At 52.4% G+C, this 14,990-nt stretch overlaps 1 protein-coding gene across 1 annotated transcript in view; it reads left to right on the top strand.

The window, feature by feature from the left end:
• Positions 1-14,990, top strand: part of Fhad1 (forkhead associated phosphopeptide binding domain 1) — a 119,577-nt gene that overhangs the window by 48,682 nt on the left and 55,905 nt on the right. Inside the window, 6 exon segments of the mRNA XM_048816283.1 lie at positions 1,523-1,646; positions 4,597-4,727; positions 6,793-6,807; positions 6,809-6,883; positions 8,098-8,202; positions 13,399-13,506. Coding sequence (XP_048672240.1) covers positions 1,523-1,646; positions 4,597-4,727; positions 6,793-6,807; positions 6,809-6,883; positions 8,098-8,202; positions 13,399-13,506 — 558 coding nt within the window.

Here is a 14,990-nt window from a genome sequence, read left to right as displayed (position 1 = left end):
CGTGTAGCTGCGTGCGGGGGGGGGGGGGGAATATCAGGGATTCTTACATTTCCCCTCACAGCAATCACGCTGGTGTTGAAGGGAGTCTAGACAAGGCTTACAAAGGCACGCAAAATCATGTCCATCCACCTTCCTTCCTCAAGACAGACCCGAGGCTGAAGCAATCGCACCGTGGAGTAACCATAGCTAACCCCCGCGAGCTCTGGGGACTTTCACAGGTACTCACTTGTCACCATGCTTTTGACAATCCAGTGGGTTCGGGACCATTGCAGCTGTACAGAAGGAGCCAAAACGAGCGGGGACTCGGCGTCCGCCCTATGTTCACACAGCCTGAAGGTGGCCGCATCAGGACAGAAGGTGGCCCAGCCCGAGCTGTGCGTTCTGGCCCCCAGCCCTCAACGCTGGGTCCTGGGGGCAGGGAGAAGACGGCAAGCCCTGGGGCCCACACCTGAAGACTAGCTCTGAGCCAGAACTCGCCCCTGTCGGGTGTGGGCACCCCAGCAAGCGACCCACCCCTCACGTCCCCGTTGCTCACTTGGAAAACGGAAAGAGGACGCAGCACCCTCCAGAGGCTCTGCCGAAGGTGCAGTGTGTGCCAGGGGCCTCGGAGCTCGGGAGCACCCCGGACACGAGCCTGCATTGTTGTAAAGAGGGTCGTGTGAGCCCTGAGGGGTTCTTGTCCCACACGCCCAAAGGACAGAGTGACCGAGGTGGGACTCCAGTAGCTGACTTATTAGAAGGCAGCTGGGAGGGCCCCGCGGCACGGGACGGGTTCTGCCGAGGGCGCCCATGTCTCCAGGAGCTGGGCTTCACTGAGAAGCCTCTCCTGAGTGTTCTCCTTCTCTGACTCAATCAAGGTGCGCACCTCTGAGTTCTTCTCCCCACAATGGATGGTGTAATGTGTTAACCTGAGTTTGACCTGCACTCATTCTTAACATAAAAGAATTGCTTGGGTTCAGAACAACTCCTTGGGGTTGGCCAATGAGAGGAAGTGGAGGGAGCTGGGGGTACAAGCAGAGTGTGGGGGTGTCCCCCGTGCGCGCAGGGGATGGGGGTTTCCAGCCAGGCTGACAAAATAAAATAAAAATACACTCTAGCCTGGAGCTTCAGTATCTGCGGGGGGATCCCATTCTCCAAGATCCTCTTTCCTCTCCTCTCTCCTGCCTTCTTGTCCCTGCAGGGAACTGACTTTATCACCCACCCCCCTCTCCGGAGCTCCCCCCATCCAGCCGGTGCTGAGAGCCCAGAGGGCACGGGCCCCCATGTTCAGGAGGCTCCCTCCCCTGTGGCAGCTGGGCCTGAGCCCTTTGTGGGCACCGAGACAAGACCATGTGTTGGCCACGTATGACGTGGTGGTCACTGCAGGAGCCGGCCTCCCTCTCCCTTCCACGCATCAAAACTAAGATGCCTGGCTTCCCCGACAGCCTGCCCCCGAGCGACGGAAATCCCGTCCAGCTTCGGGAAACCCCAGTGTCTTGGACCTGGGCTGCGCCCTCTGACGTGTGTGCCGCCTCCTCCGCAGATCGAAGTCCTTCAGAAGGGCTACAGCCAGATGCTGTGCAAGACGCTGTCCGAGCGGAACTCCGAAATCACATCCCTGAAGAACGAGGGCGAGAACTTAAAGAGGGACCACGGCATCACGGCAGGTGAGCCCCCTGGGAGTTGCGGTCAGAGCTGCCCCCCTCCGCCCAGGTGGAGCTTGCAGGCAGCGGGGCATCGCCAGCCCTTGAGGCAGCACAGCTGAGAGTCACAGCTGGTCCCCAGAGAGGTCTACTTGCCGGCCAACTCCTGGAGCCGCCAGCTCAGGCAGCCCACGGTCAGTGTCTGAGCAAATGTGATCCCTCGGGCAGAGGCCCACCGAGCCCTGACCTCAGCAGGGAGAACGCAGGACACCATGTGGGTCCCACTGTCCCCCGAACCTGTGTTTTGTGAAGGCAAAGTAGAAAGTGGAGGAGGTGAGGTCATGGCAGGGCCCCTCGCCCCTTCTGCCCCGCGCCCTTGGGCACAGTGAAAATGTTCTGCTCACTGACAGCAGAGGCAGGAAGGACCAGGGTGTCCTAGGGGTCCCTGGCCCTCTCTGCTGGGTGCAGCGCGGCTTAGTGGACCCACTCGCTCGCTCATTCCACACACGTGCTGAGCGCCTGCAGGGCCAGTGCTGCTCTGGCGCTGGGCGGAAAGCCCTGAGATGTGATGGCTGTACTTGCGGGGCTGACGTTTGGGGGAGAGCGAGACCTTAACCAGCCCACTTCAGGGAGAGCCAGGCTGCAAAGGAGGCGAGGTGGTGCTGGAGGGCAGAGAGGGCAGGAGCAGGAAGGCCCAGGGTCTGCGGCGGTGCGGCTGGGCCCAGGCCACGCGTATTCAGTGGAGGACATGCCTGGTCCCACTCCCCCATGGCTCCCAGCTCCGTTTTGGGACCCAAGTGCAGCTATTTTGTGATCTCATCCATGGGTGAGAAATCAGGGAATGGCCTTAAAGGACCCTGGACACAGCAGGAAACGCATCCCTAGCTGTACCCCAAGCCAAACATGAATCCTGGTCCCGTGGACCTGAGGGCTGTGCCCCGGGCTGGCCTGGCCTGCACCCCTCCAGGCCTCTGGCTCTCCCTCGTGGGAAATGTCCTCTGACACCTGCTGGGTGCATCCTGTAGTCTGGAGGAGGAGCTCCCTGGGCCCTGCCTCTGTCTGTCTGTCCTGTGTCGGTCAGGCTTCCAGGGATTTCAAAGGCACACTCTGGGGTAAGAAGAGCTAGGCTAGGTTGTGCTGCAGTAACAAACAGTCCCCAGGCCTCAGTGGCTTACAATAGGCAGACTCATCTCCCACTTCTGCCTTGGGCCCATCCTGGTGGAGTAGGGGCTTCACTAATGGTAGCCATTCAGGGACCCAGGCGGATGGAGGCCAGCACACCAGATCACAAATCTCACCTTCCATGATAAGAGGGCTGATGGAGGATGGAGTGACAGGAACTAGATTTACTCTCCTTCCTGAAACAATTTTTTAAAAAATCCCACATCAGAAAATACAGCTCAGACCCCATGAAGCAGATGACAGTGATCCTACAGAGACAGGGACAAGCAAGATGAGACCCAGCCTGCTCCTCAAGTGGGGACAGACCACAGCCAGGAGAGGAGCCCAGGCAGAGCCAGGGTCTCCTGAGCTGAAGAGACGGAGTCGGAGAAGCTGGCACAGCTGGAGTTTGCTGGCAGAGTGCCAGGAAGGAGGCCACCCAGAGAGAGCCCTGGATCTGCAGAGGGTCCCCTGAAGTCTCCAGCAGTCGGCCCTGAGAGACATGTGCCTGTGAGTCCTGAGAACGGTCCACCTTCCCAACGTCCAGGATACACGGAGCATCAGCTAGAGACTCAAAAGGTGCCGTCTCAGTCGTGAGGCCAAATCAGGTCCAGACTAAAGGCATCCCGGTCCCACCTGCAAGCTCGCAGGCAGGCCCTGGAGGGACCAGCCTGTCTCCAAGTCACTTACCTGGGTCCCCCGACAAAGCTCATTTTTAAAATGAAATTCTGGATCACATCGTTCCTCATCGCATAGACCTGTTTGAATGATCTCTACAACAAAGCTGGGACAAATGTCCTTCCAAGAAAAGGGCCATCTGAGACGACCCAGCACCACCGCACTCACGAGGCTTCTGCCATTTTCCTTCAATGTGGTAACCTAATAGTGTATGGTCATGAGTTAGTCCAGAAAAAGAGTGGCAAAATAACACGTGTTCGTGGCTCAGGAGTCGGGGTGATGCACCTCCGGCTTGGGGTCTCACGAGGCTGTGGTCTCAATGTGGGCAGGAGCTGCTGTCTCCTCACCCAAAGGTCCCCTTCCAGAAGGATCCATGTGGCTGTCAGCACAGCAGCTACTTTCCCCAGAGCAAGTGATCCAAGAGACGGCAAGAGGAAGCCACACACCCTTTACGACCCAGCCTGGGAAGCCACATCCCACCACTCGCACAATACTACATTGGTTACACACCATGTCACCTTACTCGGGCTGGGAGGGGCAGCTCAAGGGCATGAATCCTAGGAGGGAGGGAACATTGGCCACCTTGGAAGCTGCCGCTACAAATGATCATGGGTGAGCACTGTCCACCATCAGGTACTGGGTACAAGCACTGTCGGCCACTCCGCCGTGTCCTTTAGCCCCATTATCTCATTCCACCCTGACAAACCTACAGACAGCTGCCTGGGGGTCAAGGTAGCCCAGTCAGGACCACTGGGCCAGGAGGAGGTAGAGGCAGGTTTCGGACCAGAGTGACTGAGTGCCCCCCACCCATCACAGCCGCCAAGATGCACCCTTTGACCCCAGCTGGTCTCCTGGTCTCTCTCAGCCCCTCCCTCCCCTGGGCCTTTGCACCCCAGGCCCACGGCGTGGCTGTGCCCACGAGGGCCCTCACACGAGGTTCCTGCCTCCCAGGGACATCCACGCTGTCGGATTGCCCCCGAGACCGTCAGTGATGCTCAGTGGACACCATCTCAGCCCATTTCAGCTTCTGAGTCCTTGGAGGCGACTCCTGCCCAGTGCCAGGGTCGTCCTCAGCTTGGCCAACGGCGATGGCGATGGCACCTGTCCTTACTGCTTGTTTGACCTTTTTCTATAGGAATGGTGACATCTTTGCAGCAAGACATCTTGGTGAGGACTGAGCAAGTTCAACAGCTGAAAGAGGAGGTGAATCAGCTGAGGAGTCAGAACAAGGAGAAGGAGCACCAGCTGGAAGCCCTGAACTCCAGGGTGAGTGGCGGCCGAGGCCGCTGGCGGGGTCCCGGACACGCTGGCTCTCGCCTGGGCCCTGGCTTTAAATTTCGCTGCCTTCTCTCTGCATGGGGGGTCGGGGTCAGCGCCCAAGGACATGAGGAGGTGGCCACGGGCTGCTCCAAGTCATAAAATCCTTTCCGCCAACAAAGACTAAAAGAGGTGGCCGAGTTCTCTGCAGCTTGTCACAGAATAGTGGGCAAGTAGCTCAGCATGAGCCAGACGGGAATTCTAACCCAGCCGCGTTCCCAGCGCCCCTTAGAAACTAGTCTGCTTAACCCTGAAACGAGCGCACCTATTAGCATGTGGTTCCATGGCGAGGAAATCTGGGATTTGACACGCAGGATCAAAGCCGAGTAGCGTCCCGCAGTGTGCAGAGGGCACCGGTGGGCCTCGCCTCCACCCTTGGCGTCCATGCAGGTGAGGATTCCTCTAGGTGAAGCCATCTGGGGGCAAGGTCAGAACATTGGAGGGTAATTTTGACTCTGGATTTTGCCCACAGTCCTGGCTGCAGAGTCCAGGTCCGTGAGGGTATGATCTTTGTGTTTCTTGTCGACTTTGTAAAGCCAAGGTGAAGCCTGGGAGCGCTCACCTCAGGTGGCCAGCAGATGCCCAGGATCCATGGGCCCCGTCTGCGTGGGCGCCAAGGCGGGACCAGATCTGCCCTGTTCTGTTCAATGCCGTGTCCAGCAGCCAGCTTGGAGCTGGGGACCGGGAGAGCCGGGGCTTGGCAGCAGGCCAGGCTCCGACCGGGGATTGCTTTATTAGAACTGGTGCAGCCCCCACTGCCTCATGGTGAAATGGGGGTGACAAAACGCAGCTGCGAAGCAAGGCTGTGAGTCTGCCCTGCCAGCCCTCTGCAGCCCTTCCTACCGAGCAGATGGACTGGGGGGATGGATCAGGGTGAACGGAGCACGGAGGCAGACCCCCTGGGCTCTTCTGCCTCCTGAGGGCATCTGGGTGACTTTTGTCCCCATCTCCCCTTTGAGAGCTCTCTGTAGCCCAAGCCTGCCCTTAGCACCAGGCTCCTCGTGACAAAAGACATCAGGATCTTGATGCCTATCTTTTTTAAAAAACTGCATGTGTCATGTGTGTTCATTTTAGAAAAAAAATGAGTAGATGATACTAAAAAGAGATATTAATATTTTAGTGTATCTTCTCTCCGTCTTGTTTCTAAGTTACCTGAATTTCATAGTGAATTCACATCATGCATGTGTCGGTGAACTTCAAACACCTCCCGTTTCCCCGCATTTTGTCATTGGTCTTAAGAGCTCCGGAAGGTTCTCCAGCGAGCACACACTGTGACGGAGCGCCCTCTGTTGCTGGACATGTTTCTTTTTCTTTCTTCTCCCCTCCTTTCCCTCCCTCCTTCCTTCCTTCCACCACTGATGCTGAGAACCCGGCGCAGGACGTCCTTCACCTTCAGTTTGGCTGATTGGCCCAGGCCCCGCCTGCGGTGCCCTCCTCATGCAGAATGGCTCCCTTCTGCTCCACAGCCTGCTTCCAAATGCTGCCCCCACCAAGTGCTGAGACGCATCTAAGCCACAGCTAAGCGCGTCCAGCCCAGCGGTGGCCCTTCAGGGCATCCACGTGCATTTCTGAACCCAGCTTCCCAAAGCTGGATTTTTCTTGTGATTTGGATTTCTGGCTTTTTAAAAAGAGCTTAGCCACTCTTCCTCAGGCACTGGATTAGAATAGCAGGGAACGCAGGCTTTCGGGGCAGACAGGGGCCCTGGGAGCCGCAAGCACCCCACGTGGCCAAAACTGGCCTCTTTCTTCTTCTTCTTTCTTTCTCTTCTTTTTTTTTTTTTTTTTTTTTGGTACTAGGGATTGAACCCAGGGGTGCTTAACCACAGAGCCACATCCCCAGCCCTTTTTTTATTTTGAGACAGGGTCTCTATAAGTTGCTCAGAGCCTTGCTAATTGCTGAGGCTGGCCTCAAACTTGTGATCCTCCTGCTTCAGCCTCCAGAGCCATCGGAGGACAGGCGTGCACCTCTGCACCCATGACTGGCCTCCTTCTCTGCTGTCCTCTTTCTCCACAGTGCTCGGCACTGAAATGAAGAGTTAAAAAAGGAAAGTTCCCAGAAGGAGCACAGAGAAGCCCAAGAGAAAGAGTTAAAACACTGCAAAAGCGTGAGTCGAGCTTCCTCATCTGGGGGTGCACCCAGAAGAGCTAGACTTGGACCTTTGGGTTCTGGGGGGTCCTGGGTCCATCACAGCCCAGGGCCCAGGGCTATGTGTTAGCTGCTCTAGCCCAGCAAAGAGATGGGCAAGAAAACACTGTCCCAGGATTCTCTGAGCAGTTGGCTTTATCTCCCTTATGGTTTGCCCTGGGGAGGGCGGGGGCAGGCACGGGCACAGGAGGCCAGCCAGGTGGCCCCACACGGCCGCTGGAAGTTCATTCCAGTTCCCAGCCCTGGACCTGCGATCCCCACTCTGACACTCCACTGACTTCACTTTGATCACAGCCACGGGCAGTGTTGGGGCCACAAACTCCTTCCTTAGGTATTTTGATTTAAATACATCAATTTTATACCAATTCATAAAAACAAAACAAAAAGTTACACATTGCCTTATATAGAAGGCACCTGTAAAAAAGAATATTATTAAAATGTCTGTTCCCTGCACCTCCCACACCCGATGGCGCCTCCCCAGCCCATTTGCTGGCGAGCACAGCGCCCTGAACACAGGACACTTGCTCCTCTCCATGCCAGGGACACGGCTCTGCCTCAAACAGAGAAAGAAAGAAGGAAGAAACTTTTCATTGTTCTGTTCCTCCAGTTGGCCTTTATTTGGACCAATCTCAAAAACAGCCCCCATTTATATTCCAGGCACTTGTCAGGATGAGCCCCACCATTGTGTAGACCGACAATGGACCAACGGAGACATTTAGAACCCCTTCCCCAGAGACGGGATTCTAATGAGTCGGCAGGTGTCTCTATTGTCCCACTCGCCATCTCTGCCAATTGCCAAGAGAAACAAACTATTTTCCTGACTCATCTTCTCTTTTTTTAATATTTATTTTTAGTTGTAGTTGGACACAATTCCTTTATTTTATTTTTTTATTTTAATGTGGTGCTGAGGATCAAACCCAGGGCCTCGGATGTGCTAGGTGAGCGCTCTACCGCGGAGCCACAACCCCAGCACCATCATGCATCTCTTTTAATATTTTAACTGAAAATAAAGTCCGCTTTGCCTGCAGACCCGGTACTTTGACCCAGAGAAGGGATTAAGCAAGCTAACCCCAGCAGGCTTGGCCCCTCGGTGGGCCCAGTGAAAGGGGTTCCCCGGGCTTGGACCTCCAGCCAGAGGGTGAGCTGACCCTTCTGTGGTTGGAACTCTTTCAGCAAATCCAAGACATGGAGAAAGAAATGAAGATGCTGAGAGAGGAGCTGAGGAAGAACTGTTCTGAGCAGAGCATGATCTATAAGACTCTGCGGGAAAAGAGCAAGGTAGGTGGCCAAGGCCAGTGGGAGCACTCAGGCCGGGTGCTCCTCACAGCGACCCCATGTGGTGGACGCTGGTATTGGCCCCTCTTTCCAGATGAGACACAGAGAGGTAGAGAAGCTCCCGGTTCACCCAGGAGCTAGACATGGCAGGACTCGAACCCAGCTCTGACTCCCACACTCCCTGTGTGACCGCTGCTCCAGCCTGTCCTCCAAAACTACCCCCACCTCTAGGTCCTCCTGGATTTCACAATTTCTCCTCACAGAGAAAACCTTCCTCGCACACTCTAGACTCGTGCCCTCCGCCACAGAGCACCCCAGACACACAGGGCCATTTGAATTTTAAGTCAACTAAAAGTAAATCCAACAATTCAGTTTCCCAGTTGCACCACCCACATCGACAGCTCCCCTGGCTGGTGCCACTGTCCTAGACTGCACGGGTAGAGGACATTTCCACCATGACAGGGAGCTCGACTGTTTTAGACCTGGCGATCACAATAGGGAGCAGGGTTAAAATAGGCTTGGACAGGGTTAAAATAGGCTTATGGATCACACATGTCTTTAAAAAATCTAAACTGGAAATAACTGCGAGGATCATCCCTGAGGTGGGGTGGGAAGCTCTGCTCTCCACCTGAATCATCTACTTTATTTGATGAGAGGACAGTTGTCACTGAGAAAACCAAGAACATTTTAAGAACAAAATCAAATGACAGGAAAATTCTGAGAGGATTTTGCTCAAGGATGATCTGAGAAATGAAAACAAATACCCCAGTATTTTCTCCAGTTTTTACTTAATATATTAACTGTTAGTCATTGAGAGAGTGGCATATTTTTAAATCACATCATTATCGTGGATTGTCTATTTCTTTTTTAATGCTGTCAATTTTTGCTCTATATATTTTGAGTCTGTATTACTAGGTGCATAAAGTTTTAATGCTAAAACATTAAAACTTCACAAGCTAGAATACATACTAGACAAGAAGCAGTCTGAAAATCTCATCTCAATGATACTGAAACTTGCAAAGTTGAGTACATGTAAATAGAAATAACACAGAATAAAACCAACAGTGAAAAACACAGAGTAAAGTTTGATATTCACTAAATATTGAGAAAAGAACAAAATATTATCAAAAAAGGTTAGATGTGCAAAGTATAATCTTGGGAAAATATAGACTTGGTAGAAATGAGGGCCATAGAATAAAATATACAAGGGCAAAGCTATGCTTGGTAAGAATTTGATAGGAATCAGAAAAACTTTTTGATAAAATAAAATCATATTTGTAGAACTTACCCAGAAAAGAAGAAATCCAGACAAAAATAATTTCAAAAAAAGAATTTTAGAAATTGGAAACATATGAAAAGCTATTAAACCACTGGCTTTTCTCTGAGCTATGAATTTTCCTCAAAGCAAGGCTTTGGCTACATTCCACAAGTTTTAGTATATAACATTTTTATTATTATTTAAATCAAAGTCTTTTCCAATTCCCTTTGTGATATCTTCTTTGAGTTGTGTTATCTCGAGGTTATTTCCTAATTTCTAAGCATATGAAGATTTTTTTTATGATTACCTTTTTGCTCTTGATTTCTAGCTTAATTATGGTGGTCAGAGAATATCCTCTGTGAGTTCAAACCTTCCATATTAAGACTTGCTTTATAACCTTCATGTGGTCAATATTGGTTCCACATATGCCCTTGAAAAAATGTGCATTCTGCATTCTTTGGATACAGTATTCTATATTCTATATGTTTATTAAATCAAGGTTACCAATGATATTCAAAACTGAAATTCTCTTATTGATCTTGTAATCTATAGGTCTGTTAGTCATTGAGAGATGGCATATTTTTAAATCACATCATTATTGTGGATTTGTCTATTTCTTTTTTTAATGCTGTCAATTTTTGCTCTATATATTTTGAGTCTGTATTACTAGGTGCATATGGATTTGTCATTTTAATACTTTCTGTTTGATGAACCTTTTGATCATCATGAGATGACTCTCTTTATCTCTCTCTAGTAGTGTTTTTCCATTAAAGTTCACTTTGTCATTAATATAGCTCCATCAGCTACACTGGATTTCTTTTTGTTAGAGTTTCATAAATATTTCTTTTCACTTTTTCAATCGATCATTCTTAAAATTTAGATGTATCTCTTGTTAAAAGCATATAGTTTTTTTTACCCAGTTTGGCAAGCTTTGTCTGTGAGTGCATTTATGTGTAATGTAATTGCGTGGTATACTGCATTTAAATTTATTGTCTTACTCAGTGCCAGTTGTACCACTTACGCTATGATGTTTTTCTCTCCACTCTTGCCTCCTGTGAGCTGATAGGGTTTTATTATTTCATTTTTTTCCCCTACATGGGCTTAGAAATTTTTCACCCCTTCCCTCTTCTTTTATTAATAGTAAGATACCCCAGGGCTGGGGATGTGGCTCAAGCGGTAGTGCACTCACCTGGCATGCATGCGGCCCGGGTTCGATCCTCAGCACCGCATACAAACAAAGATGTTGTGTCCACCAAAAACTAAAAAATAAATATTAAAAAAAAAGATTCCCCAGCAAAATCTGGATACTTACTGAATGTTTTCTTCCTTTACTGTTCTTCTAGAGGTTATTCTAAGAATCACAGCGTTCACTTTCAACTTGCCAAACCCAGTATTCCCTGACGAATCTGCCTCCTTGATGACATAATGGCCTTAGACAGTGACACCATGCAGATTCATATCCACTATCAACTTCCCTCTACATTTGAAACCCCAAAAGACATTGTCAGTATTTCTGTAGAGTCCATGTTCAAATCTGTGCATTAGCTGTGCCTTCTCTACTCTCAGGTGGCTCATGTGGGACAGTTTTTCTTCTGCTTAAAGAGTGTCTTGTAGTGTTTTCCTTCAGTATGGCTCTGCTGGTGACAAATTCTCTTAGGCATCTGCAAGTGCATGTGTGTGTGTTTGTGTTTGTGTGTGTGTGAGAGAGAGACAGAAAGAGAAAACACCTATTTTACCCTCTAACCTTGGGAGGTATTTTGACTGAGATTTGAGTCTATGTGGCAGTTGCTCTCTTCAGGTGCGTCATTCTCCTGTCTCCTGGCTCCCATTGTCCCCAGAGAGAAGTGAGCTTTTATAAACCTGAAACTCATGCCTTTGGTAATCTTGGGATGTTTTTAAGATTTCTTTTCCTTCGACTTAGAGCAGTTTTGTGTAGTTTTTCTAGGCGTGGATTCATGTTTTATTTGCCTTATTTGGAATTCTCTGGGCTTCTTGAGTCTTTGGCTTCCAAAATCTCATTTTGGAGCTTGACGTTTGGAGTGAAAAGCTTCTGAAGGCCTTTGAAGGAGGATTGACGTGATCACATTTGTGATTAATCATGATGGTGGAAATGACAGCTCCGATGTCCCATGTCCTTGGCACCATGCCAAACACTTCTCTCTTATCTTCACACCAGCTCTGTGACCTAGGAAGAATCTGTCTGTCGTATGAACGAGGGAGCAAGGGATGAGATGACCCACAGTGAAGTGGCCCAAAGCCACACAGTCGGTAAGGGGCAGAGCAGGACCAGGAGCCAGGTCCGTCTGGCTCCAGTTTCTGTGGTAACTGTTGAGACTGAAATTAAATGAAGTTTACAATTCAATTCCTCCATAGTCCTATTTGTAAATAAAATTGCGTTTATTTTTAAATAAAATTCTAAATGCAATACCTCCTCTGATCAAGAAGGGTATTTAAACCCCAGTATGCCCAAAACACATGTCACATGCTCAGTGGCCAGACAGTCAGATGGCACAGACCCAGCCACCTGCACCTAGAAGACAGTCCTCCCAGACAGGGCTGCTCCCAGCCTGGTGGACCCTCACAGCACACTGAAGAACATGCTGGAGGGCTGGGGATGTGGCTCAAGCGGTAGTGTGTTCGCCTGGCATGCGTGCGGCCCAGGTTCGATCCTCAGCACCACATACAAACAAGGATGTTGTGTCCACCGAAAACTAAAAAAAATATATATATATTTTTTAAAAATTCTAAAAAAAAAAAAAAGAACATGCTGGAAGGAAATGCAGAGGCTGGGAAGCCGCTTCTTGCAGGAGGGAGGTTCTCAGTGCCTGGTCTGAGGCCGGGTAAAGGACAGGAACCCAGTAAATCTCTGCTGACCGAATGTACTGATGTTCTGTGGCTCTGTTAGTGACATGGGGGACAGCACAGACAGGCTTGGGGACACTGGGAGGTAGAGCTGGAGCAGGGTGGCAGCTGAGGACGGCCCTGGGTTTGGGGCTAAGATGAGGGGCACACAGCACCTCCAAGGCCGGGCATGGCCTCGATGCCTCTGACACAGAAGTCAGGACGGCATCCCTTGCCCCCGCCCTCAGGCAGGTGCCTCTGTCCCCGCCTCCAGCTTCCTGATGGATGGTTTGCAAAGTTGCTTCAGCACAAATCCTTTCACTTGGCATTTGCCTCCTATCTGAGTAGTGCCAGGGTCCTGTGCCACCGCAGGTGCTCAAAAAGCAGACACTTACTATTCAAAACTGAATAGAGAGGCTGCAGGGTCCCCTGACGGCCAGCAGAGGGCAGCATCGAACACTCCCAGGCTCCCCTCCTGCTCAAGGGAGCCGTGGGGAGCCGAGAGCCAAGTGCCTGCTCTGCCGGCTGCGATTCTCCACCAGCCAGTGCTCAGCCAGCCACCCAGAGCGTCTCCACGGGCGAACGTGCTAAAAGTTCATGGCGAATACTTACAAGTAAACCCAACAGTAGCATTGGCCAATCCCCCGTGGGCCCGTTACTGAGGATGTTAGCATGATGCCACATGGTATGTCCCCAACCCCCTCTTACAAGTCACAACCACGCCTGACACACTTGCCGAGCCCTTGCGAAGGGCCAGAGCTTTCTAACGGTCCTTAACCAGCGGTAACCCTGCAAGGCAGCTCTGTACCACCGTCCCCTTCCGACAGGTGAGGACACTTAAGTCATGGACCAGTGGTGGGGCTTTCCTGAGGTCACAGGGACCATGATGGATTGGAGTCTGGGGTAGGACCAACAGTGAAGCCCAAGGCACAGAGCCTGCTCCTTGTCCCAGGGGATAGTGCTCACTCGTGACCCCTGCATGGGCTGCAGCTGTCCCTCTGCCCCTGAGGGACCCAGGCCATTAGACCTCCCAGTGGAGTCTCCCCAGGGTGCATTGGAGCCACATGAGCCCCAGACACAGGCTTTCCTCATCCTTTCAGGTGGAAGAGAAACTTCAGGAGGACTCCAGAAAGAAACTGCTTCAGCTGCAAGAAATGGGGAACAGAGAGAGCCTGATTAAGGTCAATTTGGAAAGGGCAGTAGGTCAGGTAGGCGTGCTCCACCGGCCCCATCACTGGCCTGTTTCCCAGCAGTCCTCTGCACCCAGGGGGCAGGTGGGGCGAGAGGAGGTGGCACGGCCTGATTCCTGTGGGCCTCGGGACCAGTGGCCTCTGGGTGGCTGTTGCTGGAGAGCTCTCTCCTGAAGGAAGACCCCTCTCTAGCAGTGACCCAAGACTCAGGCCAAGCAGCCAGTCCTGGCTCCACACCTGCCCAGGCCCCTTGGCCCCAGGGTATCTCTAGGACATTGAGTCCTGACCAGTCCCCAGCAGGTGTCTCAGTGTCCATAAGGAGACGCCACTTCTCTTGATAAAGTAAACCCCAAGCGTCCAAAGTCCATGCAAGATGGAGACAGTGCTGGACAGGGTGGTGGGCAGGCCTGACACGGCCGGGTGGGAGGCACCATTTCTCCAATGCTCAGGCCCAGCATGGCCGGCGGGGCCCTCTTGATACACAGGGCACAGGTGTGAGGGCCAGACCACCAGAGGAGACTTCACCAAAGGCTCAGGGAGGCAAACTGGAACCCAGGACCAGAGGGCATGACCCCCAGAATATGACCCACCCAGGGCAGAGACCTCCGCACTTCTCACAGAGGGCCCTCCTGAGGTCAAGCGTTCCAGGGAACCCCCAGAACATTCTGTGTGTGGCGCAGTCTTCCAATACTGTGACCAAAGTGCTGCAAAAAGGACGTAGAGGCAGAAAGACTTATTGGGCTCATGGTTTCAGAGGATTCAGTCCATGTTGGCCAGTTCCACTGGTTTGGGCCTGAGGTGAGGCCGGCCATCATGGCGGAAGGATGTGAAGGAGGAAAGCTGTCAGCCGTGGCAGCCGGGAAGCAGAAAGGGAGGAAGGGGGGAAGATACACCCTCGTAGGGCACACCCCAGGGGCCCACTTCCTCCACGGAGGTCCCTCCTCCTGAGTCTACGCCACCCACGGGCCGACCCACCCAGGAGGTGAGAGCCTCCTGGCCCAGTCACTGCCCCAAAGCCCCACCTCACGTGTCCAGAGGTGACGTTCACATCCACACCCCAGTCCGTGCCTGTTTCTTTGTTTCTGGGAGTCCTTGGTCACACTCCCAGAGGCCTGTGACCTGCCAGGCAAGGGTGAGAAGCACAGTCCTCCGGGGTCCTCCACACCCAGCCCAGCGCCCACAGCCCTGCCACGGCCACATCCAGTCTCCAGCCAGCAGTGTGCCCAGGGCTTTGTCCCACACTCTGACATTCAGAGGGACACACAGGGCAGAGATGCTGACCGCTGGGCAAATCCTAGAGCCCTTCCACACACACCCACCTCCGCCGCCCTGGGTCCTCCTGAAGGCTGCCAGCCTGCGCACCTGGGCAACCCCCTCACTTTCCCTGCCCCCGCACTCCCAACGCACCCCGGACTTCAGGGCCTGACGAGGCCTCTGGGCCAAGCGTCGACGTCTCATCATGGCTCTGGGCAGAGGTCACTCCCACACCCCACCAGCTCAGA

This window comes from Marmota marmota, unplaced genomic scaffold (genome assembly GCF_001458135.2).
Source record: "Marmota marmota marmota unplaced genomic scaffold, marMar, whole genome shotgun sequence".
NCBI classification, from domain to species: Eukaryota; Metazoa; Chordata; class Mammalia; order Rodentia; family Sciuridae; genus Marmota; species Marmota marmota.
Note: the sequence above shows the minus strand (reverse complement) of the source record. Positions and strands in the feature narration are given on the sequence as shown.